Source organism: Anomalospiza imberbis, chromosome 8 (genome assembly GCF_031753505.1).
Source record: "Anomalospiza imberbis isolate Cuckoo-Finch-1a 21T00152 chromosome 8, ASM3175350v1, whole genome shotgun sequence".
NCBI classification, from domain to species: Eukaryota; Metazoa; Chordata; class Aves; order Passeriformes; family Viduidae; genus Anomalospiza; species Anomalospiza imberbis.
In genome coordinates, this window is record NC_089688.1 from 33252517 (window position 1) to 33279499 (window position 26983).

Genomic DNA, 26983 nt, shown 5'->3' on the forward strand with positions numbered 1-26983 from the left:
ATAACCAAGGTGAATGTTCAAATGGCTGAAGAACAGAGCCCAAAATTATGTTTAGAGGAAGGACTGATGCAAGCGACCCTGTTGACTTAACACTGTGATTTTAAAGCCTTACACTTGAATTTTTCCACTTTTAATTCATTAATACTGGACTAAATAATGAAAAAAAAATAGTGAGGCTTGTTGATAGATGGGGATAGATCTGTGGCGTTTTTGGGCGCCTCTGTGTGTTTTTGGGAGCCTCTCTGTGTGTTTGCCTTTACCTTGTATTCTTTCTTAGCTCTCTGCAGCTGGCAGCTGATCTCTCCAGGGAACTGGTCGAAGTGGGCCAGGTTTGTGCTGTGTCTGAGCAGTTGTCCCTCAGTTCTGCATCAATTTGGGTCAGTTTGGCTCAATGCACTGACTTCTTACCATGGGGTTAATTGTTAATCAGATAGATGAGTCCATCAGCAACTTGGTTTTTTGATCTCCTCTTTCCTTCCCAATTTAAATTCTCCCTGTAATTGCACACAGTGGTGTTTGACTTCTACACACAGTGATTTTTGACACAGGGCTCTGTGTCCTCAGCACTTCTTCCTGGACCTGCTGCTGCTCATTTCCTTGGCATTTGGGGGTGCTCCTGTTGGCAAATCTGCTACAATTTCATTTTGTCTTCGGTGCATCTTCCACTGGCTTAGTTTTGGTCTCTCACTTGTATCACTTGGGGTTTTGCTGTAAGGAAGGGATAATGGATTTTCAGATCCATTGCTGGAGCAAGAAGTCACAGAATCCCAGGATGGTTTGGGTTGGAAGGACCTTAAAGCTCATTTTACTCCACCCCTGCCATGGGCAGGGACAGTTCCACCATCCCAGGCTGCTCCAAGCCCTGTCCAGCCTGGCTTTGGACACTTCCAGGGATGGGAATCCCAACCTCTGTGGGGAAATGGTTCCAAGCAGATCATTCCTACAGAACATTCCAGTGCTGGCATGCAGCAGTGCAAGGAAGTCGAAAGACTTGTGTGTTATTTTAACTTCCTCAGTTTCAGGCTGAATGAGAGTTAATTACTGTTTTGATGAACGTGGTTCAGGTGATATTTAAAAACGTTAATTATGCCTTTTGCAGTTAGCAGAGTAGATTTGAAAACTTGTGTGTGTTTGAGCTCAGAACAGTGGTATTAAAGATCTGCATTGTGCTCCTGAGCACAGCCTGGAATCCCTCACGCACAGCCTCTGTAATCAGCTAATGAACACTGAGATTTCAGGCTATTTTTAATGAGTATTTACTCCTACCTTACAATGCAGCCTCTGCTGAAGAGATTCCCCTGTTAAATAAGCAGCCACAACTCATTTCTGTGGTGTCAGCAAAGTAGGAGGAGTAAAATGAATAATAATAATGATAATAATAATTAGGAAGCACAGCCTGACCTCTCTTGCATCAGATTTGGGTTGAAATGATGCAGTGAATTTTCTTTTTTAAATTTTACTTGTAGTAGAGGATTAACCATACAGGGTGACTGGAAGGAAGGAATTTGAAATATCTGACAGAGTTAAAGTAATGATAATTTATTTAAAAGAAGTAAAATAGAGGACATAACCAATTTTTTATTCTCTAAATATAACTGTATTGGTGTCCTAAAGCTGGCATGTTTTCTCCCTGGAAAAATACTTTGTGACACCATTTCCATCCAAAACCTGATGTTGCATAATGCAGTTTATGAGCAGTGGAGGAATGTCAAGGACTGAAGTGCTCAAGTGAAAAGTTTTAATTACAGTATGAGCCTTTTCTGCAGCATTGAACTGAAAGGATTCTCCTTCGGCTTTGCACATTTGGTTTTCATTTTTTTTTCCTCCTTAAATGTGAGTTCCTTGATAAAATCAAAAGCAAGTTTTATCCTGTAACTTCAAAAGAGAATTCTCGTGAAATAAGAGACCAGTTGCAAAGAGAAGAACCAGATATTAAGCAAAATGAAGTATAATGGCAAGTTTAAAATCTGATTTGACAATAATTGTGCTAGCAAAAGAATTTTCAGTTCTCATTGGTTTGGGCTGATTTTTACTCTGTAAGTCTCACTGGTGGTTTTTACTTGATCAATTTTCTGAGTAGAAGATTCTAATATTATTACTATTTATTTTATATAGTGGTTCTATTATTAGTACAGAATGCAGCCTGAGGGTGCTGAGCTGTCCTGCTGCTCCAAACTGCCTGGTTTAGGTTAATTTTGCTCCTGCCTTGAGCTGCTGCTGCTCCTGGCCCAGTGAGAAATCATCTGGAAAAAAAAAACCACAAAACCTTTCTTACTGAAGAGAAAGTAAACCGAGCAAATTTCCTTGAGCCTTGGAAGGGTGGTTTTAAACCTTCTCTTTCCTTTCCTGGTGCCTTTTGGACAATGCTGGGTTCCACATGAGGCAACATCTCTGCCTCCTCCAGTAAATAGGACAGAGCAGCCTCGGTGGCAGCTCCAAAATGATCCATGGCTGCTCCTTCTCCTCGTGTCAGCAGCTTGGGATGTGCCTCATCTCCAAAGCCAAGGAAACCGAGCTCTTTCATTTCAGAGAGGAAATCTCCTGGCCTAGGGGAAGATTGGAATGTGATGGTCTTTAAGGTCCCTTCCAACCCAAACCATTCCATGCTCCTATGGTGTTAACTTCCAAGAGTGTGTCCATAAGGAGAGTGGCCCTGGCAAACATCGAAAGGTGTATGGGGAGCAAAGTCCGTGCTGTGACCAGGGAAAACGGATTATTTTGTGTGAGTGGGAAGCGCTGGACAGGACTTTGTGGTGTTGCTGATGAATGGAATCTTCTCCACTTTGCTGCTTTCCCCTCTGTGCTTTGGGATGAGGGTTGAGGTGAAACCAGAACAGAAATGATGCAGGAGCCATCAGAAGGAGAAAAAGGGGATTGTGGAACCTGTCTGAGGTTTCTGGAAGGAGATGGAGAAGGGGAATCTCTGTGGGGTGCAGGTGACACCTGACACAAGGAGAGTGACGAGGGTTGTGTAGAGCAGAGTGGCATTGATGGGGGATAATCAATCAATCAATCAATCAATCAACCACCGTGGTGGATTGTCCATCTCTCAGCACTTCCAGGCTGCAGGCCTTTCCAGAACGATATAAAATACAGGTGCAAGTGTGAAATCAGAGTTATTGATGGTCACAGGAGACTTCTGGGGCTGCAGTTTGTTATTCAGGAGTTGAATCTGGATGTAAATTATCTTCCTGTGCCTTAAAAGCTGCCCAGGTCAGGCTTCAGGGATTCCAGAATGTTGGGCAGAAAATAGAAGTCGTTTTCTTCACCAGACTTCTTCCATGTAAAAATATTTTGCTTTATTGAGTCACATGTTTTCTTCTCTTTCAAAATCATTTGAAATTACATATTGCAAGCTAACTTCACTGAAACTGACGTGATATTTGGATAGTGGCCATGATTTTATTCCATCACTAATATTGAGCTTTTTTGTGGTGTCAAACCATCCCTGTTGCATTCCCTACCAGCATTGATGGGAATGAGCTGCACTCACCTAAGCAAATGCACACATTCGTAGCACTCCAGTTATTTTAATGAACCACAGATGGCTTTTATGGAATATTAAAAATCTTCTTGCAGTCCCTTACGCTCTCCCAGACAAAATGGTGTTGGTGCAGTTGGATTTTTAGTGGCAATCTGGTTCAATTCCAGCTCAATTCCAGCAGCAATATATAATATGTGGTAATACACAGGTCCTGGTGTAATCTAACAGCTGACTTGGTTGGGGAGTTCATGATAAATCACCCTATTTGATTGGAAAAAGTGATTTAACCTTTAAAACATTGAGTGAAATCAAAGGCACGGACAGTGGTTTTGCATTTTAGGCAAGAAAAAGCAAACACTTTGTACCAATGGTAGGATTTTCCAGTTTTAATCATGTTTTTTTTTTCACTTTATCCTGATTTTTTTAAAACTATTTTTACAGTTGTTTTTGCTTTTCATCTGTAAGAAACCAAGTGCTACTCACAGGAATAGTGTTTTCCTCCTAGTTCTAGTTCTAAACCAAAGAATGCAACTTTGTTGCTGTGTGGAAATTATAAGGACTCAGCAAAGAGCAAGGGATATAAAATCACTGCAGTATTTATTGGCTAAAAAGTATTTTGAAGCAGGAGATGGGAGAAGTGCAGCTAGAAAATCAGTGTATGAAGTGCAAGGGACTGCCAGTGAATCCAGCAAAGCCACATTGAAAACAAAAATGCATTTTCCTCATTAGAACCTCCAAGATCTTGTACATGAGGTGGAAATAGCTCTGTCACATTGAACTAAAAGCTCTAAAGAATTAGATTTTTGTTTTTTCTCTTGGTGTCTATCTAACCTGAGCCTGAGTGATTCTAAAGGCAATACACTTATGATACATTTTACACACTTGCAAAAACATTTTATTACAAAGTACATTGGAGGGTACCAGAGAACACGAGATGTCAGTCGGAAGCAAGATTCTATGGTAATGTCAGCTTTCCCCAGGTTTAAAAAAATGTAAAAAATTAAAAATTTGCAACTTCTTAAGAAAATAGCCTGGACATGTACAGAACACGCCGTGAGAACTTTCCCTTTGAGCTCTTTGTTTCTCCAGATGGAGTTTGCTCCCTCTTTTCCCCTGATTCCAGGAGCTCTGGATCACTCAGGGTCCCTGCACACACAAAGCTACTGAGGGGTGGCATTGAGGATTTGGGAATTGGTTGCCATGGAGAGATGCTTGGTTTAATTTCTTTAAAAAACCCCAAACACTAGGCCTGTTAGCATGGAGGAGTGCATTAGTTATTCATGTTTTTTTTAATAATGAATACTGCTGTATTTCCTTTTTCTGCCCATTTTTGAGATTCCTTTCTGCTTAAAAAAAAAAGTATTTTTTTGTTTGGAAATATTTGGGTTTCTAAGCCATGTTGTGTGGGCTGTCTTGTAAACAGTTCTAGATTTTAGTTAAAAACAATATAAAATACATGAAATACGGGGTTTTTTTCCACATGAAACAGTGGCACTTCCTTCCCGGTGTACAGGATCACCTTCCTAATGCTTCAACTCCCACCAGAGGATTTCAGAATTTGCTTCTATGCAAGAGCTCGTAGCCCTCTTGAAGATTTACTGCAAATATTGAGCTGGCCATAGACATCTTCTGCATTTCCATTCCCATTTTAATTTGCTTTTCTTGCTCTTTGAGGGGAAAAAAAATAGGTTATTTTCCTCCTAGTTTCCTGTCAGGGATAAATTGGATGCTGAGCTAAGAGGAGAAACACTTCCCCAAATTTTTAGTATGTGCAAATTAAAGATCATGGTCCTTGCACCTAAAGGCTGAAGAATTTGTACCTTCCTGTTGCTACAGAGAATGCAATTTCAAACCAAATTTGTCACATGACACTCAAATTATCTGAAATCCTTAGGGAAAAATCCCAAACCAAAACAAAAGACAAGATTCCCACTCCTTGGCCACTTCTAGCATGAGGAATTTTTCCACCAATGGTCATTTTAGATGCAAGTTTAATGACAGTTGCAAATACTTAAAGGAAAATTTGTAGTTTATAAGTCAGAGCAAAATTTTAAGTGCCGTTTAAAAAAAAACAAAAAACAAACAAACCAACTTAGGAAAAATCACATTTCTCCCCTGTTTCAATTACTGAGTACAATTAATAGATGGAGATACAAATTATGATAAGCTGGGAAACCCATCTGAGCAGCTTAATAAATAAATAAATAGCATTTCCAATTTCAGCTCCTTCCAAGCAGTGCTGCAGCCTGGACATCTCCTGGTGCCTTCTGCAGTATTGGAGAGGTTTTCCAAAGACTGGTAGAAAAAAATACTAACCCATGGCAAAGGCCAACAATCCGGATTGGGATGGGTCTGCTTTGGGGCTGGGTTTTGTTCCTGTGTGGTTGAGACCTTTCCAAGGTGACACTGAGGGGTTGTCCCATGGCCTGGACCCTGTGAGCTGGAGGTGCTTAAAGGCTGGGCCTGATTTTTGGGAGGTTTCTGGCCACTGCCCCGCTGGGGCTGAGCAGCAGAGTGGTTCTTCTGGTGGAGAGGACACAGCTAAACCAGAGATGATGTTGAAATGTGAGAGCTTGGTTGGAGTCTACATCGCATGAAGGCAGAGAATACACCACAGTCACATCTCGGAGATCAGCGCGGCCGCGGGCCGCGGGAAAAATTGTGCTTTGTCCAGGAATTCTGTGCTGAAAACTGCACTCCCCGATCAACATGGAACTGTAAAACTCAACACCACTGCAAACATAAGGCTTGCTTGTTATTTTTCCCCCTCGTTGCTGTCCAAAGACAACAACCCAGGCCCCCAAAAGGCTTTCACCATTCCTGGGGGAGCAGGATGCCGGCCTGCGCTTCAACGGGTCGGAGCGCCACGCTTTCTGATCTGAGGAGGGGGGGGAAACAGTTTTACTTCCCATCTTTGTCCAAATTTCCATTCAGGTTTTACATCCCACATTGGCAAACTGCAGGTAGAAGTGGGCAGGGGGCTCCCAAGCCCGTGCTCCTGGGCGTGAGTCCGTCGCTACAAAGGCCTTTTTGGTACACGCGGTGGGAACTGGACGCTGCCCTTGGCCAGGACGCTGCTCCTTCCACCAAGATCCCGTCAGAGATGATGGATACAGCTCCAAATATTTGTCAAAGAAGGCCTTGAACTCCACACGTCATGGACTTGGGTTAAAGGAACCAGAGTTTCCATCTTCCATGCTTTTTTGATTCAGTTTTGGATTTTTGCTTGGGAGTAGAGGAGTAGCTCTCCTGAGAATAAGGCAAAGGTGCAACCTGAGTTTCCTCAATAGGATGAAGTTTTCTCAAAACTGGCTGTAGTTTATCTTCTTGCTGTTTAAAATCCAATTCCACGCTAGAAATGGGGAGAGAAAAGCACCCATTAATTATGATGATAAAAAGGAATTATTTAACTCAATGTCCAAGTGCTTAATTTATGGAAGTCAAATAATTAACAGTTCTTGCATGAAAATGAAAAGGGGAAGTTCAAAAAGGGACATATTACAGAAGAAAAATAGGAGTGGGATTGTTCAGCTTTTCCCTGCTGTTAAGGAGGGTCCTGAGGATTATGATGGAGTTGCTGGGAAGTGACTGGACACTAGAAATACAACCTTTTTTTTGGTGGAGAAATTATTTTTGAGGGCTTCCAAGCTCAATTCTCCCTTCTGGGAGGTCAGGGTGGCAGCCAGGCACCTGCATCCTTGTTCTTTGGGCAAAGCTGAGAGGTTGGCCAAAACCAAGGAGGCTGTCCCAGAAATTCTTTACCTGAGCTCTTCCTTGCTACTTTTACCATGGAAAGGATTAATTTCATCAAGTTCCTGTTGTATGTATAGACTTGTATACATGTGTGGAATAAATAGATCAATTAAAAAGTAATTCTCCTTTATAGTGCATCCTTGCATTCAGAAAACAGACTGAAGCTGTAAAATCCCTGTCCTGAATTCCAAACACTGTCAGCTACAAAATCCTTCCAGCACTTAAGAACCACAATTGAGATGAAATTCCAGCCCTTACTTGAGCTTTGTGCTGCAGAGTATTTTGAGGCCACCTCATAAACCGAAGGAACTACAGCATAAAATGGAGCAAAGATCCTGTCTAATGGTGGAAACGGAATTTTGGCCCCTCAGAAGTACCCTGGAACTTGGTGCTTTTGGTTGGGTTTGTGCGGCAGCCGCTGGCCGCGTTCTGCACTGAGGCTGTTCCTGTCTTGTGTAGAATATTTGGGGCTGGAAGGGACCTTTGAAGGATTCCTGTTGCAGTGGGGCCTCTGGATATCAGAGGATGAATCTAAAAGGGTGAAATGTTGGGAATTTAGACACTTGGATTAGTTTATTTCTTCCCTGTCCCCCTCCACTGCTGAGCTGCCTTAGGCTTTGCACTGTCTGCTGTTATCGTTACCTAAATATGAAGTTATCACTCCTGAGCTTGAGTTCACTTTTAATTAGGACTAAATATGTTTTCTGAGGCATTTCTGCCATTGCTTGTTTGGAGTGAACCACTGGAGAAGTGAGATCTGATTCCCCAGGTCTCATCCAAAAAGAGATTATTTTAAACTTCAGTTTAAGCCCTGTCTGACTTAAGGAGAGGCAGGGATATGGCACAGAACACCTGCAGCCATTTCCAGGGAATTCTCCAACAGAATCATTAAGGGTTGGAAAATACCTCCAAGATTTCCAGGGGGAAATTTGGGTGGGCTTCACCTTACACAGGCTTTGTAAACTGAGCACAGAATGTCATCCAATACCATCTGCTGATCTAGGTGGGGTTTTATTTTCCTCTTAGGAATCAAAGATGCTGAGAGAAGGATAAGGAGAATTTTGTGCTTTGTTTTTTTTTTTTTTAAGATCTGGTGACTCTGACTGCAAGGACTCTAGTGGAGCCCCAGGAAGGGGTGCTAGAAAGGTGTGAGCACTTCTTACATCTGGCTGTGCCTAACTTGGTGTTTGGTTTGAGTGTAAATCCATTTTTAGCAAAACTTCTGGCATTTCAGTGATTTGGATAAACTTTTCAATAGCAGAGAAGAGAAATACATTAGGTAAGAATTCAAGTAGAGTATTTTACCCATTGCTGTGTTTTTAACGAATAAAAAGCCATTCCAAATCAAAGATAATTTTAAAAATTTCAACTCAGTGCTGGAAGTGTAGTATGGTGAATTTTCAGGAGGCAGCTGTATTGGTGCAGAAGCACATTCCAAGCCTACTGCTTAATACCCTCCTTGTTAATGGAAAAACAGTGTTGTCTTCACTGATAACATGTTCTGTGTGCAGTGTGGCTGGCAAAAAACAGTTGGTTAGAGAAGCTCGGCATGGATTTGGTGGGGAGATGTGGATATCAGCTCATTGGGAATGTCCCAGCACAGGAATTCTGTCAGTGAGATAAAATGTTGGAATGAGGGAGGTGCTTCTCTAAGAGCTCCCTAAATCTCATTTAAAGTGCAGCATTTAGCATGTGTTGTATCTGGTTTTTTCTCAGTATCAAGTTTTTTGGGGAAAAAAAAAAAAAAAGGCCTTCCAGCTCTGGCATTGCCAGAGTTCATTTTTACTCCTTTCAAACATTATTCTTGCAGGGAGGCTCTTAAGAGCTGCTGAAAATTGCTGTAAAAAAAGAAATTGTTATAAAACCCCCATTGCTGAAGAGAGTAATTTTTTATATAATCAATTTCTATTAAAGATAGACCTCAAGAGGAAAAAAAAGCATCTTAGTTCTGGTCCATCTGACAAGCCCCATGTCATTGCCTTTGCTGCTGCAGCACAGATCAGCTTTCAGCTCTTCACATCCAAGGGAAATATTTTGCTTCTGAAGGGTATAAAGAGGCTGAAGGAAAAAACATTTGGGTTATTTCAGCATTAAGAACTGTAAATTTTGTCACATAATTGGTTGGTGTCTATCAGCATCAATTTATCCAGCATTGGAGGTGTTTTAATGGAATTGCTCCATCAGGCAAATTATTTGATTGCAAACTGAGGCTTGAAGTTTTCCCTGTTTGTGCTGCAGAAATAAGACAAAAACCTGATTTTTAAAAAATGTTCACATATCTTTCTGTATTACCTACATTTTTACTCTTTAATTTTATATCAATCATATGAACTACTACTAATCATCTTCATTGACAGATTCCCAGAAAGGTTTGGCTTGGAAAGAACCTTCAGGATCATTCAATTCCAACCTTCCACTATCCCAGATTGCTCCAATCCCTGTCCAGCCTTGCCTTGGCCACTTCCAGGGATTAAATTCAGCAAATATTCCATATTTGTAGGACTTCTTGATATTTTTGTCACCGAGCTGTATTCCTGAGCTTGATTGTGTCACCTGTCACAGCTCTGCCAATCCTGTTTTGCTCTGTGCTATTTCTGTCCCCTCAGCATCTCCAGGTGTCCTCTCTCCAAATGACCTTTTCCTGAAATATCCTCCTGCCATGTGCCTCTTTTCACTTTCAAACTTGGATTTTGTCCCTTAAACCTGCCCAGAATAACTCCAATAACTTAATTATCCAGGACTCTCCTGTTCTCCTGGCGTTACACATGGAGATGGGAATTATTTGTTTCAGAAGCACTTTTTCTTTAATGATAGGATCATATTTTTCAGTAGACTGACAATTCTGAACAAGCCCCACAGAAACAAGAGATGAATTTTAAATATTATTTAATAGCACGAACCTTGGCCTGGCACACCTGGTCAGGACATCCTAAAGCTTCACTTCTCTCCATGTTGTTAAATATTGTTAAATTTGGAGCACTGAGTCAGAGTTTTTCCATGTTTAATGCCTATCCCAAATTCTTCCTCCAAACAGAGGGGCTGTTTTTATCAACAAGCAGTAAAATTCCATTTGTGATAAATATTTCTGTGTTCTCTCCCCAGAATCACTATAGACTTAGATGGTTTGCAACCAAAACTTCTCATTTTAGGGCAGTTGCTGCTGTCCTTCCCAGGAAAATTTGGCCAAATAAAATCACCTGGCAGCCCTTTGCTGATTTTATTTTGGCACCACCCTCACAAGGAAGGATTTTTTTCCCAGTATCCCATCCATCCCTGCCCCCTGGCAGTGGGAAGCCATTCCCTGTGTCCTGTCCCTTCATCCCTTGTCCTAAGTCTCTTTGCAGCTCTCCTGGAGCCCCTTCAGGGGACCTGAGGCATTGGTGTGGTGAATTTTCTGGTTTTGGCTTTCTGTTTTTGACAGTATATCTTAATGAGTTTACTTCTTGCATGCAGGCAGCAGAGAACCTTTTCTAATTTAGTTGCTGTATGAGGGATTGAGAGCAGAATTTGAGGAGTGAGAACCATTGGGATTAAACATATGGACTGTGGGAGGGTTTGGAGCAACAGGCTCTGAGATATGGATGGGTTTTCTTATTTTCTAGCACAGTCACACGTTGTTGTCATGGATCATTTTCAGGTTTAGCTGCTCATGATCTGTTGGTTACTGGAGAATTGCTGAATCAGAGAAATCTGGGTTCAGGATGGAGCTGCTGAGGGATTTCAGAGAATCACGGAATCACAGAATGGTTTGGGTTGGAAGGGACCTTAAAGCTCTTCCCAGGAGGGACACCTTCCACTGTCCCAGGTTGTCCAGCCTGGCCTTGGGCACTGCCAGGGATCCAGGGGCAGCCCCAGCTGCTCTGGGCACCCTGTGCCAGGGAACAATTCCTGCCAGGGAACACTTCCCAATTCCCAAAATCCCATCCATCCCTGCCTTCTGGCAGTGGGAGCCATTCCCTGTGTCCTGTCCCTGCCGACTCTTGTAGTCTCTCTCCATCTGTGTTGTAGCTCCTTGAGGTGCTGGAAGGAACAATGAGGTCACCCCAAAGCTTCTGTTCCAGGCTGAACAATCCCAATTCTCCCAGCCTTTCCCCACAGCAGAGCTGCTCCATCCCTCTGACCGTCCTGGAGCTGCCCTGGGCTCATTCCAGCAGCTCCACTTGTCCCTTGACACCTCCTAGGCTGGAGCCTGCACAGGCTCTGGGCAGCTTTTTCCTCTTCCTGCCTCCAGGGAAATCTTTCCTTCCCCTCCAGCTGAGCTCCTCAGGTGACACCTGAATTTCCCTTCTCATCCTCACATCCTCCAGGCACTCCGAGCAGCTGAACCATGGGGAGGTGAAGCAGGAATTACAGAATTCCACCCTGTGGGTCACATTAATTGGATGGCACAGCATTAGTGCTTCACATCCTGGGAAAACAGGATCCAGAGAAGCACTAATCACTTCAAAATCAGCTTCATGCACTTCCCAGCAATCTCTGCTAAATCTCCTCTTTCAGCCCAAAAATCAGCCCAGCCTTGGATCCAAAGCACTGCCAGCATTCAGGAGCATTTGAGATCCATTTTTTTCCCAATAAGCATCTTATAGTCCAGAGATAAGATGGGAAAATGTAAATTAATTAATGTGGGTATGAAATAAAAAGGTGACGACAGTTGCTGTTCTCAGCGTTGACCCACCTGATTTTCTTAGACTGTTGCTATCCTAGGGATGGATGCCTTATGCTCACTTTTTATTGCCACATTTGTTAATTTGAATAATTAATATTTAAATATCTAACCTTTAAAAGTGAATTTCTTCCTTGTGGGCTCTGTGCTGCCTGATGAACTTTTATCCCCATATTTTAACCTGTTCCACCTCTTGTACTGAATTAGATTTTGTAGATTCTAGTAATACATTTTCTGCTGGATAGTGAGAGTCCACCTTAAATTAATATAAAGTAAAAACACAGCAGCATAAATCATCATTTTAAAGGAGTAAAAAGTAGCCAAATTAATGGTTGAGAAAGCTTTTAGTGATTTTTTTTTCCCCCACAGAACTACAATAGTGGAGTGTGGATTTGTTTTCCTTCCAAGTCAGAAATGGGGATTTCAGCTCCTAGAAGTTTCCTTCCAGCAGCTGAAATTTCCTTGTAAAGCTGTTGGAAATTCCTGACCTTCCTGGCCAAAGGGAAATCCAGCAGGAATTCCACAAGATGCTCCTTCCCAGAAATAATTACTGCTAAAAGCCTGCGAATAATACACCAAATATTCCAGAGAAGCCTCATTTTCTCCTGCTCAAGGATTAGCATTCACATGGGATGGGAAATTACACAGGAGCAGGAAGGGCAGGTCCAGGAGAAGATAATTGCAGAATAAAACAGGCTGGGAAGCTTTCAGTCCACCTGGGTTTGGGGTTTTTCAGAATTGCTACAGTTTCTGCATTTCAATGCAATTCCTTCTTAGCAGCAAGATTTTACTGCACTGTAAAAATTCCATATTTACTGCCACACACAGAATTTTTATTTAAATATTTCAGTGTTTAAATTGACTTTATCCTGGCAGCACCCCCCATTAAACTTCTTTTCTGCCTTTGAAAATGTCCATGGGGCATCAGCATCAGACAGAAATTTGTGCTGTGTTTGTAGCAGATGATTTTGGAAGTGTTCTGTGACCTCATGCTTATTGAAACTGCTGGGAAAAATGATAAATTGGTTGGGTTTTTTACAATTTAATCCTAATTTTGGCTTCTGTTTTGAATTCTGCCGAACGTGGCTACAAATAATATTTTTTACTGACAATTTTAAGGCTGTGGCTGCTCTGGTGCAGTGAGAGAAGTTGAGTGATTCCTGGCTCTGGAGTTCCAAGTTCCTGAACATATTGCAGAAATAAGTAGAATTTTGAGGAAAATGAAACATCCAAATGGGAATGTCTTTCTTTTCCTCCTGATTTTCAAAGCAGCTTCATGTTTTGCTAATTTGTTTTTTTTTTTGATGCTGTTTTATATTTGATCAGTTTGCTGTTTATTTAAAAAATGAGACTATAATGTGATTTTCTTTTTTTTTTTTAGTACTACGAAATATTTATTCTCAAGAAAAAGAAAACGTAATATAAAATAGATTTTTAATGCTAACAAAAAAAAAAATTAAAATTTGATATGCAAAATAACTGTATTCCCAAAAGGCTCTTTCTAGAATTTATTCCTGACAGTATTGATATTTTGGATGCTAAAAACCCTTTAAAGCACAGCAGGGTTTTTTGTTGCCTTCTCCACTGTCTCTGGTTTCTGTGCTCCATTATATCAATACTCTGAAATTCATCTGGAGAGAGAAGAATTCAGTTCCATGAATTTCTACCTCCTCACCTGTGCTCTACCTGACACTGCAGGATGCACTTCAGTAACTTCATCATTCCTTTAAGATGCTGTTTGAAAATCAAGATTTGAAACAGCTGTAAATATTTTTTTTTTAGTGTTACAATGTTCAAAATTGAATCAAATTCCAAAAACCCACACAGTCAATTAAAGGCAAAGTGAAGGATTTCTCTTTAAATATTGATTTATCCCATAAGGGCATTATTTATATATGAATGCCCTTGTGGGATAGATTTTATTTTTATATATATGCACACACACATATATATAAATAATAATGTTATTTTATGTATGTAATATAAATAATAGTGTTATATATAAAAATACATATTTGATATATTTATATGGGATAAATTAATTATTTATTTATGTATATATTTTAAGTCTCTCCTATGTTAATTGGGAAAAAGAGCTCAAGACTAAGAACCTCCTGCTCTGACAGGTAGAGTGCCTTCCAAGAACTCGGATTTCTGGCACCTTGAACAGTTTTCATTTCTGTTCCTGAAAGCTGTTTGGCCCCCAGGAGAACTCAGGTCACTCCCTGCAGCATTTTCCACGCAATCCCCTGGCAAAGGAGCGTCTGGAGTTAATCCCAGCCTGCCTCAGGAGCTGCTGCCTTTTCCCAGGGGTGCCAGGGCCTTGTGGAGGAGCAGCAGTTCCTGTAGGACATCCCAGGGCTGCTTTTATCAGTGAATTCCTGGTTTATCCCTTCTGGCTTATCCTGTCTCCAGAATCCCCTTTTCTCCTGCCTCCCCTGCTTTGCTCTGCTTTCTGACTTCTTGCCTGCAGCAGGAATTCTCCTAAACTGGCCCAAAGCTGAGCTGCTTTTTGCTCAAAAATCCCCTGCAAACGTGGCTTGAGGGGAATATCCAAAGGCATTCCAGGTGGGAATGGGCAGCTGGACCTGCCGAAGGCATTCCAGGTGGGAATGGGCAGCTGGACCTGCCAAAAGCATTCCAGGTGGGAATGGGCAGCTGGACCTGCCATAGGCATTCCAGGTGGGAATGGGCAGCTGGACCTGCCATAGGCATTCCAGGTGGGAATGGGCAGCTGGACCTGCCAAAGGCATTCCAGGTGGGAATGGGCAGCTGGACCTGCCAAAGGCATTCCAGGTGGGAATGGGCAGCTGGACCTGCCAAAGGCATTCCAGGTGGGAATGGGCAGCTGGACCTGCCCTCTCTCAGTAGGAAAACTCTCCCAACTTGCTTTTCTGGAGTCATTTTAATCACATCAAGTGCAAGAATAGAAGCTGGAATTTTCCTTGACTTGAAATCCACTGAGTAGAAATGAAGATTTGCAAAAATGTCTAATTGTTTTTTTCCTAGCTAACGAAAGAAGGAGAATTCCCTGTTGGAGTTGTGCTGTGCTGTACCTCCAGGCTGCTCTGAGGCAGCAATTGCGCAGGAAAAGGGAGGCACGGGAGGCTTTGGGTGTTTCTGTGCTTCTGAACTTGGCTGAAAAGGAGGAACAAAGACATTAATTGGTTCCTGCCCCTGCACAGAACCCTGTTGTGGTCAGTTGTAAGGTGGAGCTGGAGGTTTCCATCCTTTTTTCCTTTATTTCTGTGCAGTGAATAGAAAATTCATAAATAAATAGCTCCAGCTCTTCTGCCTAAAGCTGGCTGAGCAGAGAGGTAAGGAGGGAGGGGGGAAATCCTGCACTGGTGCCTTCATTTGAGTTTCTGTCTCCTCTGGAGTTGGCACCTTGTGCATTTTCGTTTGTGCTGCACTGCCTGATTTGCTGAAACCCCGAGCCACGTTTGTTTTCACCTCACCTGCAAACAGTCAGGTGGATTTTTTGGGACTCCAGAGAAGGAGGACAATGAAGCTGTCAAGCTGAAACATTGTCAGCCTCATGATGGCCTCACCTCATGCTCAGTGCCTGTTATTCCTTCACTGGATGTGCCAAAAAAAAAAAACCAAACTGGGTAGGAATGTCAGTTTATCAAATCAGAAAATGAGATGGTTTGGGTTGGGAGGGATTTTCAAGCTCATCTCATTCCACCCCCTGGGCAGGGACACCTTCCACTGTCCCAGGGTGCTCCAACCTGGCTTTGGACACTGCCAGGGATCCAGGGGCAGCCCCAGCTGCTCTGGGAATTCCATCCCAGCCCCTCACCACCCTCCCAGGGAACAATTCCTTCCCAAAATCCCATCTTTCCCTGATTTTATTCTAAAACTGTAGATGGGATCTGTATCTGGTTCTCTTTGCTTTACAAACCCTCTCTCCAAATGACTTCCCAAGTCATGTTGTTACTGCCATAACAATAAATCAAAAGTAGGTACAGAAGTGTATAAAAGTAAAATTGAAGTTGACTTGTTGGTCAGAAAATCCAAAATACCTCCAGCAATGTAAAAACAAAGCTCAGACCTTGTAACACCTCCCATCCCACAGCTCTGCTGCCCAAAATCATCTCTTTCTGATTTTTGCTTCCACAGGTGTTGAACTTTATGACTTTAGTGGAGTTAAATTTCTGTTCTGTTGATTGGAACAGCAAGGCCAATCGCTGGGCCTGCACTAGCGACTGAATCTTTGCTTTCTCCCAGGGAAAAATGGGAATATTGGTATTTTTAACCTACCTGTAGATAATGCATGCACTGTTCCTGCACGTGTCACAATTGGCCGTGTCCTGGCCGGTCCGATAGGAAAGCCTGCAAAGACAAGAACACGACATCAGTAAAAGTCATTTAGTTTAACAAGTTTTGGCCTTCCATGACCATTTTCATAATAATCAGAATTTCAGGGTTATTTTTTTACCTTGAATATTGAATACAAAAATCCAGACATTAGGAAAATAGCATCAAAAATGGCATATTCAGCTTAAATTGAGAAATGGCTTCTTTGGGGTGTGTTATTATTTTCTCCACTTTCACTCTACCCAAACTCTGAGCATTAAGCAATAATCAAAACACATAATCCATTATATCAGGAGGAGTGTACAGACTATAATAATGCAAAATAGGATGTGTTTAGCAGTTTCGTGCCTCTCAGTGAGGTCTGAAGATTTGTTGTGGGGATGTTTATGTGTTAAAAGGAAGAAAATGCCTTTGAAATGACATTTCCTGTGCTCCCTTAGCCTGCAGCTGTGCTTTGTCACACTCTGGTTTGAAGTTTCTTGCAGCAGTGACTTCTCATTTACCTGTGCTTGTCTCTGCCTTGGTCACTTTGAATTAAAAAGGGGTTTATAAGGTATGCTGGTCCTTTTTAATGCATAGGAATTTCATTCAAAGAAATAGATTTCATTAAAATAGAACAGTTGACTGTGAACGTGAATGTTCTGGTATGCAGATGAGCTGAAAATGAAAATTGTTAATTCAATATTTGTACGTTGATACTTAGATTTTTCTTTGTAAAATCACAAATTTCAACTCTTTTGAAGTTAATTTCAGTTTGTTACGTACAAACAAATGCTGGCAACATTTCTTCAGAGTTGTTTTTAGAAGAAGTGAGGAAATAATTTGTCCAGGGAACTTTGGAGATGTGGAAAATAGATCCAAGTGAGGATTCCTTGAGGGAATGAGGTTCTGCCTCAAGGCCAGGCAGTTCAGCTGATTGACCTCCAATTATTCAGGGCTGCTTTGCTTAACCAGGGGCATCTCTGCCCCTTCCCTGCCCTTGCAGGGACAGGGCTCCTCTGCTGCCCTGCCAATGAGCAAAAATGAAAAATCCAGTATTAAAAAGAAAAAAAAAGGCTTATTTTTTACCTGGCAAAATATCCAGCCTATGTAATATCAAGTGTTAATGGGAAATTCTGTTCCAATTCTGCTCCAGTTTGATGTGCCTGTCCCCAGGATGAAAAATCAGCATTTTTGAGGTGCTGCAGGCAGTTTGTGTAGCTCAGAAAATGATCAGCTGGGCAAGTGTCACTTTTCTTTTTGATTTTAAGGATTAGCAGTGGCTGGGGTGGTGGCACAGCCACAGGCTCTGGGGCTTTGGGTGCAGCTCCTGGCACTGTGGTGGCACCAAGAGAAGTTCATGAGGGGGTGAATCCACTTCTTTTTTTCTTTCTAAAAGCAAAATGCAATGTGGAGTTCTTGCTGTCCTAGATGGTGGTTGTTATTTGGCCTCAAAATTGCTTTTTAATCAGAGGCACATGCTCAGATTACCAACATTGCTGGTTTTTAACATCACACCAAAGCCACATCATGGAACCATGGAATGGTTTGGGTGGGAAGGGATTTTAAATCCCATCCATCCCACCCCTGCCATGGCAGGGACACCTCCCACTGTCCCAGGTGCTCCAGCCCCAGTGTCCAGCCTGGCCTTGGGCACTGCCAGGGATCCAGGGGCAGCCCCAGCTGCTCTGGGAATTCCATCCCAGCCCCTCCCCACCTTCCCAGGAAACAATTCCTTCCCAATATCCCATCTAAACCTGTTGTCATTTCCCCAACCTGGAAAATGAAATTTGAGATACATTTAGGGTAGGAGGTAATATAAAAGTGGATTTTTATTGAAGGCTTTCAGGGACAGTTATGGAAAGATGCCTACGAAAGTCTGCCCTCACAGTGGTGAGTACGTTTTTATAAGTTTTAGGAAATTAGCATAATTGATGAAAGTACTAATTAGGAGGACAGGTGGTGGTGCAATTTGCTCTAGGTTAAGTTCCTTTTCTGGAGTTGGGCACTGAGCTGTACTTTGTCCATGAAATGTATCTTGAAGTGTTGTTCTCAGCCTTGGTAGTTAGGGAGAACCAACCTGGGATAGGGGTCTTGTATTTCCCAGGGCTTGGAGTTCTGGAATTTGTGCTGGATTTTTGTCTAGGGAGTGGAAAATTATTCAGAACATAATAGGTTACAGAGCTCCAAATATATGTGCAGAGAACACAGAGGACATAGAAAAGGAAAAAAAAGGCAAAAACTAAAATGGCATCAAAGCCACCCTCCATAAGATGTGCAGAGGAATTCACACAAAGCAAAATGTCCATTTGGTGTGCTCTTCCTTCTGGGAAAACCCCACTCCTGGTTTATATTTGCTCTTATCCTCTCTAAGACAAGCAATTCCTGATTTTCATTCCCCCTCTTCAGATCTTTCAGAAACTGACATTCAGATTGTCCCTACTATGAACCTGAGACTTGTAAAATGGTTTTTTCCCCAAGCTATTGATCAGCTCCTAAAAGCTCTGACTAAAGATACAACATTTAAAATCTAGAGATGAGTTGGGGAAGGCCTTTATTTACTGAGGACATAAAGAGGAGTCAATAGCTGCCTTCAGAGGGATGTGGCTCTGCTCTTTATAGGTAAAGCCATAAACACCTGTGCTGATGCCAGCTTGGTTTGGTTTTCTTGTTTAAAGCTCTTTTCCTGTTGGAACATTTTCATTCATCTTTGTAGCCCTGCAAACAGCTGGAATTGGATGATCTTGAAGGTCCCTCCCAACCCAAACCATTCTATGATTTGATGGTCTTTAAGTGTATAATAATTCTGGGTTTCCATATACTTAAAAGCATATTTGCTGGTATAAGGCTGACTTGCTAAGCTGATGAAAGTGGTCCTTGGATGTGGGTATTTGAAAATGAGATGATTTTTGGATGATGAGTTTGAAATCCTGATCTCTCAACTGCCACATTCAGCTCTGCTTGCTTTTAGCATCTGTGCAATTCTCAGTCTTCACTGGTTTAGTGATATATTCATTTTCTAGTTGGATTTAATTCTTGATTAAATTTTCTTAAAGCGGTTTTTCCTTACTGTGTATTTTTAGCTTTTCAGAGATGATTTTTTGCATATTTTCTATTATTTCCTTCTTTGAGTGATCCTGTTAGAATTCCCTGAAAGCCCCAAGAACACTCCATGGTGTCCCAGTGTTTGGTTTCCATCTGGCAGTTTCAGAGCTCTGTAGCCAGGACTGAATTATGTGAGTGTTAGAACAGTGTAAATCCAATTATTTCTATAAAAATTAAACTCCTCATGAAAGAATTTTGTTGTTGATACCTCAGGGCTTTGGATTTTTACTTTCTTGTTTTCACATAATTATCTACACAAACACTTGCATGGAATTTGTCTCCTTCACACCAGCAAGGATTTCACTACTGGCACAGCATTGCCATGCAGATTTTAGGCAATGAGGGCGATTTTCAGTGCAGACTTCCTGAAAAACAGAGTTCCATCAGTTTTGGCTCCTAGGAATGATTTGAGAGCAGAGTCTGGATACCAGGAGGAGGAGAGCAGAGTTCTGGTTGATGATGCTTTCCTTGTGCCATGCAGTGTTTGAGTAAGCTGGTTTTTTTCCTTCCTCCTAAAAATAATTTGGAAAGTATTCCCATGTAGGAGAGAGACCAAAAACGTTGTCCTTCGTTAGTAAACCAGTTGTTATTTTCGCTAAAAATAAATTCTTGCAAATGTCAAGTCTTTCACAAAGCAAAGTTTCCTACAGAAAATCTGTTGCCTTTTTAGAGAAATGGAAGTCGGGTTTGGCCTGGTGGGATCCCAGGGGTTGTTCCTGGAGTTTCAGCCTGTTTTGGATGTGATTGTTCTCACGTCCACTGAGGAGGAGCCATTGCTCCAGAGCTTCATCCTCTGTTCCTTAGATCCCGTGTTTTCTGTTTCTGTGTGGATGTGCAGAGCTTGGGCAGGTCATGGAATCCCAGAATCCCAGACTGGTTTGGGTTGGAAGGGACCTTAAATCCCATGAAATTCAATGGGCAGGCACCCCTCCCACTGTGCCAGGGACCTCCAAGCCCTGTCCAACCTGGCCTGAAGGTCCTTGAGGGATGGATGTAGGCGAGTTCAGTTTCTCTGTCTGCATCTCCCATTGGAAAGGAGATCTCTCCAGTTTTTCCCACATTTTTCCATATTATTTTCAGGAGAATTTCATTTTCTCTCAGGTTAATATTTTTTTTTAGCATTCTGGGTACAACCTGAGCTTAACCTCAATTAACACTCCCAAGTATTAAAATATCATAATGAAGAACAACCATTTTGCTGACATGGACTGGCAGGAACTAAGAATAGGCTGCAATTTTCAGAGCAGCCTAAGGGGATTACACTCTCTAAATCCCTGTGAAACATACAATTTGTGCACCTGCTGGAGGCTTTTTTCAAAAAAATACCAACTTTAACATCAAAATCTCTGCATTTGAATATTTTTTTGCTTGTTTAAATTCGAGGGACCCCATTGAGCTGGGAGAGGGAAGCGTAGATCTGTGTATGCTGATTTTTTTTTAATGGGCATCTATTAAAAACAAAGGAAAAAACTCCTAAAAAATATTTGGAAGGATTGATGTGTTACATCTGGAGTCCCCTAATGGTAGGATTTTCCAGAAATGGCTGTGATGGGTACAGAGCAGGATGCTCCTGATGTTCCCTCACACTTTTGATGGATTATCACCAGCAAGGAGAATGAACAGACTTCAAGAACTTTTTTTCTGGTTGATGTTTCTTATTTAAATACAGTGAAACAAATGAACTTAGGCAGGCAGTGGGCCTTTGAACTGTGTTTGAAGTGACAGTTCTGGCCTTGCTCAGAGGAAGTGCAGGCCCTACTTCTCCTCAAGTATTTGTATTGATTGGACTTGTATTATTATTTCCTAGAGCTGCTGGGACAACTCATTACAAAGCTGGTTAAACCCTACTGACTCCTGAAGCCCAGAGTGGCTTGGGCTGAAAGGATCTTTAAACCCACCCAGTTCCACTCCCTGCCACGGGAACACTTTCCACAGACCAGATTGCTCTAAGCCCCATCCAACCTGGCCTAGTGTTGCCCATCTTTACAGAAAATTGCTTTAAAAATCAACAGTTGGATGGAGAACTTCTCAAAATCTTTGTTTCCCACTTTGAAGTATTACAGAACTGATAATTCCAGTATCTGGAATGTGCTTCAAGAGAAAATTGGCATTATTATTACAAACATAATCTGCCTTTTGGCAAAATAAAATGACTCCTCTTTGTCACGAGAGCTTTAGTTGTCCTTATGACTTGAGTAAGTCATTTTTCAGCCATGTAAAATGCAGAAAAATCTCTTGTATATCTTCTGCATCTTATTTTAGGTTAAAATAAATCCTGCTTAGCCCTAGAGGTTTATTCTGCCCTAGGAAAGCTTCACCACTTTAGTTCAATGGGAAACCTATACAAATGTATTTGTGTATCAGCAAAATCAGGTTTTTAGTGGATGAAATTCTCCTGTTCCTTTAAGAACTTCAGATTCTGTTCCCAAACCAGGTCTGGGCAGGTCTAAACCACCTTGGGCCAGCCTTTGGCTCCCTATTAAGATGTTCTGAAAAATCACTTTCAAAGTAGAAAAATTGTTTTAACCTTTTTGCTGCTGTGTTTTCCTGAAGTTGATAATTACCAATTAGCAGTTTGCATTCAGAGAGGATAAAAATCAGGATGGATGCTGTGCTTCCAGGCATTACCTTGAGGCTCTTCTGGATGCAAACATGGGTTTGCTCCGTGTGTTTCAGGGTCTGGTGTGCTTGGGTTGTTGTTGATTTCCCTCCTACCTATTTTTCTATTTCCCATGGTTTTGTTGTCTGTTTTTCCTGTTTCCCTTTCTTTTGTTTTCCCACTCAGTGATAACACAGGTCTAAGTGATCCCAGCTTTGTGCTGCTGGGTGGTTTTCTAACTAAGGATTAACTAAACCTTAATGAAAACAGTTTTCCTCTCAACAAAGCTCATCCCATTCCAGCCCCTGCCCTGGACAGGGACAGCTTCCACAATCCCAGGTTGCTCCATACCCCATCCAACCTGACACTCCCACACTGAACACTCTTCTCTCTCTTTTTATTTCAAAGTTGACATTACTGATCTGGCTTCTGAAAAAAAAATCCTTTGCCATGTACAGAAACTCAGTGGTGAGATTTTTCAGGCTCTTTCCAAGACAGTGGTTTGTCTTTTGCTGTGTCCTGACAGTTGGAAGCAGATGACTAATTTGCTTTTTGAGGTATTTGCACTGTGGGCGTACAGCACGACTCCCACAACAGCAATTCAAGTGCTTTCACCCTGTAAATACATTTTGTATTATACTCAGGTTAGTCAGGGAGTGTTGTCTTTTTTTAATAACTATATATTTTAATAGGACTGTTGAGTTATTAAAAAAAAAACAGAACAAAGAGAATTAAAATGTATTTCAAGTGAAATCACAAAATCTTACAGGAATTAGGTGTGTACAAAGTCAAACATCTCTCTTGAATATTTGTGCCTTTGTTGTCTCATCTGAAAAATCAGGAGGATAATTAAAATGTCAGCTTGTGGTGCTAATAACCATTCAGGGAGTTTGCTCTGGTGGAACAGCAGCTGCATTGCTGGTGGGAATTCATAGGCCAGGCACTTCCAGCAGGTTATCTGGGAGCACATTCCAGTTGTGAGATGAGCTCTGTCCCTTCCCCCTTCATCCCAAGTCTCTCTGCTGTGGTTTCCCCCTGAGGGAGGAGTCAGGACTGGATTTGGGGTTTTTACCTGGGTTGGGGGTCATTTCCTGGATGCCCAGAGCCTCCTGAGCCAGCAGCTCATCATCAGATCTGCTGCACACACCCATCCTTTCCTGCAGCTTCCAGTGTTCCTCTTCCCACTTCCCACTGCTCTTACACACCCAGATCCATGGAATCTTATATTTAATTTTGTGTGTGTGACTTTTGGGAGCAGCTGGGGTGATGTGTTAGGTGGAAATCCTTGTGCCCTCACAGCTCCTGCTGCTGCCACCCTGAGCTGAGGAGTTCCTGCTACTGAAACACAACATCTGGGATTCTGCTTGGCTTGGACTTCTGAATTGAGGCTGCTCCCAGGAATTGTTTCTATAAAGGAGGGAAGATGGGAGAAATCAAAATCTGTGGTATTATTTCATCATTTTGCTGTGATTAAGATTTCAGTGCAAGCTCATGTACCCTTTGTGCATTATATCTCTAAGCCTACACTGGCTTCAAATAATAACTGCATCAGCCAGACTTGTTTAGAATTCCAAACGTTGTGCAGTAGCGTAGAATTAAAAGAGGGAGGAGAATTTCTGGCCACTGATCCTGGTGTTTGTGTGGAGCCAGTGCTTGGTGTTCCAGGAAGGCCTGGACTCTGGGTTCTGGGCCAGTGACAAGATGAGGATCAGGCACAGCTTGGACTTGATGGTCCTGGAGGTCTTTTCCCACCTAAATGATTCTGGGATTCTGTACTTGCAAGAAGGATGGGAAAATGCATGGAGCTAAAACCAAAAAACAGCAGGAAGGATCATGGGAGTGCTGAACTCTGCCTGTTGCAGCCTGAGCAGGTCCCAGTACTTTGTGTTTTCTCATTTCCTTGGATAATGGGAATGTGAGGAGACTCCACAGACCAGGAGTCTGGCAGTTGCTTGAGTTTTGTCCACAGTTCCACGTCCCATCCCTGGAATTTCATGGCAGCTTGTGTGGATGACAATAAAGTAAACAAATTTGATTTATCAAAGAAATGAACTAACTGACTCCAGGTTCAAACCATTCCAGAGGGTAAACTTCCTTCTTAATGCCAAAATACCTCTGCTGGCCTCTGCAGTCCAGCCTCTCATCCTGAGGAGTTACTGGGCCACACACAGATTCTGTGGCTTTAGATGGAAAAAAGGTTGATGGAGATGGGATGTTGGGAAGGAATTGTTCCCTGTGAGGCCCTGCCCAGAGAAGCTTTGGCTGCCTCTGGATCCCTGCAAGTGTCCGAGGCCAGGCTGGACAGGGCTTGGAGGGGATGGTGGAAGGTGTCCCTGCCCATGGCAGGGGTGGAATTGGGATGGTCTTGAAGGTCCTTTCCAACCCAAACCATTCTGGGATTCTCTGACACTGGAATTGAGGGGAAAAAATCCCAGTGTTCCCCCACAGGGTTGTGTCTGTCCTCTTCTGGTTGCTTCATGCAGTGAGTAATGGGGTAGAGGTCACCCCCCATCATCATCCTATTATTAGGAAAAGAGCTCCAAACACAGTTGGGAATGTTGGGAGGGATTTCCAGCCTCCCTTGGAATGGCAGTTTTCCCTCCTGGTTGACCTGGAGCACTGATCCCTCCATGGCATGCAATAGCCACCACAACAGAGCATCCCAAAAAGCTCAGAATTGGCTCAGTTTCACCAAAGTGTTTTACTAACTACTGTTTAACATGGAAAAACAGCTCCATGGCAGGGAATTACTCATCCATCTTCAAAATTCCTCTGTTCTGGCAAAGCTCAAAGCAAAACCTGCAAGAGCTGTGGGACAGTGTGAACACCTCAGTTTTGTTCAGGTGTGAGTGGGAGCAGTTCCAGCAGAGACCCAGCAGTGACCCAGGGGTGGGGTCAGGGAGGATGGACACATCCATGCCTGGGAGCTCCTCACTTCAGTTTTCCTCAGGCCGCAGATCCCAGGATGTGTGGGTTGGGAGGGACCTTAAAGATCATCTCATGCCAAGCCCCAGGTACCTGAATCCAGCTCAGGTCTCCATCATCTCCCAGTTTTTCACCTTCACCCTCCTAAATGTGCTACACGGGAGCTTTTTTAAGCCCGTCCCAAATCTGGGGCCTGGGGTAGCTGGAGCCTCTGCAATTTAAAAACAAAGCCACCCCCATCTTCAGACAAGTATTTTTCCTTTTTTTTTCCTCAGTCAGGATAAGAGATAATTGTACCTTTGTGCAAGCACGGGGCTCAGAAGGAGGTGTCAATGAGAAATCAGTTGTTTCATCTCCTGGTGAAGGAACAGCAGTGAGAAATTTAACACTGTAAAGCTCATTTTGGTCCCATTTTTACAGGCTCAAGTCTCTGCATTCTGATACTGCCAACAGCCAAACTGCAGTTATTAAAGGATTATTCTAATTGTGAAAACTTGGTAATTCCTTACCTTCAATCATCCTCTTAAAAAAAAAAAAAACAAAGACTGATTTAGCAGAGAAACTCCTTGCAGGTGTATGATTTGGGCAGCTTGGTGGCATTGGGAAGCTTCTGATCCATGGCAATTCCTATGGATATATTTAGCAAAACCATTGTTTCCTTACAGTTTTTTTTTTTTTAAAGTCTTTCATTAATAGACTCCATCAGTGCTTCCAGATTTGAATTGTAGGGATTTGCTTTTATTGGCCTTTGTGTCCCTGCAGCCAATCTGCTGGAAAAGTTCAGAACCTTAATTTCACTTTGAAGCTGCTGATCCTGGGCTGGAGCAGGGAGCTGTGGTGGGGAATGACATTTTTCTTGGTTTTAAAGTCCAGTGAATAGCAACCAGATAGAAATCAAATTATTTTTCTCAGTAGTTCAAATACATTTCCATTTAACTCTGCCCATACAGTATATGCAGATAAAAAGCTGGACTATATTAGCAAAATAAGTTCTATTTTCTGAGATTCAGAACAATCCTAGTGGCATTTTTTTGGGGGGGTGGGGGGAGAAAACAGACCATTAATACCAAGTAACTTTGCTAAAAAGATTATTCCTTTTTTAAAATGTTTTTTCCACATTCTGGCTGTTGTTAACTGTTCATTTTCCCTTTTTTTTTTTTTTTTCCCTCATTTCCTTGCTGAAAGCCTCCCACCACTGCATTCCTCACAAAGGATTGATAGAAAGTGGCTCTGACAGCAGGGTTATTGAAGAGCTCTCTATCTTCAGTGTTATGGTACCCAGGTACTCTGAATTATTACAGATTAATGTTCCAGGATGTCTGTGAACTGTGAGACTTTGCCCTTTTCATCCACTCTGCCAATCTGATCTGAAACTTGGATTATCAGCCCCAGAATAAATGTGTCCAACTCTAATGAAAAATCCTGTCAAAAATATAAATCTCATCCTGGTTCGAAGGCCTGTGAAATTCTGTGCTCTGAGATACTCCTGGTACCTGCCTTTGGAGATCCAACTCTAGACAAGTTTTAGGGAGCTAATTCAGAAAAAAAAAGGAATCTGAGGTTTAAAAAAAGGAATTTGAGGTTAAAAAAAGGAATTTGATGTTATCAAAAAATGAATTTGAGGTTAAAAAATGGAATTCAAGGTTAAAACACTGGAATTTGAAGTTAAGCCTTGGGTGATGCTGGATTTTTTGCCTTCAGTGATAGTGGATATTTCAGTGGTCAGTCTTATATCATCAGCTTTCATTGGTTGGTTGGTTTGGGATTTTTTAATGTAAGAGAATTTTAGATAGGAGATGTCAAGGAGATCCCACGGACTGGCAGCAGCTATTGGAATAACCTGCATGGGGTTTTGGGATGCAATGGAGTAGTTCCAGGTGTCAGTGTGGGCCTGCTCTGCTCCAGCTGTGCTTGGGAGAGCAGGAAAAGGCTGGTTCAGAGCTTGGAAAAGCAAATTTCTTATGTTGAGGGCAGGTAAATGGACTTTTGGTGTCTTAGTACTGCTCCTGCTTTGGGTTGAGTGAGCAGCACTCAACCATCACTGGCCCAAGGATCACAAGGTCCACAAAGCTCTGATTTGTGCAAAAGTTACTCCTTTTTCTTGGCTAAGGAAGGTGCATCCAAAGAGATTCCCTGGCTCTGCCTCAGGAAGGTA

At 42.2% G+C, this 26983-nt stretch overlaps 2 protein-coding genes across 4 annotated transcripts in view; one reads left to right on the top strand and one right to left on the bottom strand.

Moving 5' to 3' along the window:
* DOCK1 (dedicator of cytokinesis 1) overlaps window positions 1–26983 on the top strand; it is a 273275-nt gene that overhangs the window by 87962 nt on the left and 158330 nt on the right. The gene's annotated exons all lie outside the window — the stretch shown is intronic.
* Window positions 5978–26983, bottom strand: part of INSYN2A (inhibitory synaptic factor 2A) — a 39205-nt gene continuing 18199 nt past the window's right edge. Inside the window, exons 3-4 of one of the 2 annotated variants that reach the window (XM_068198317.1) lie at window positions 16164–16235; window positions 5978–6836 (exon numbers count right to left, since the gene is read on the bottom strand). In XM_068198317.1, coding sequence (XP_068054418.1) covers window positions 6653–6836; window positions 16164–16235 — 256 coding nt within the window. In that variant the 3' untranslated portion in view covers window positions 5978–6652. Of the gene's footprint in view, window positions 6837–16163; window positions 16236–22629; window positions 23311–26983 lie in introns of those variants that run through there. The other variant, XM_068198318.1, reaches the window with a different exon arrangement.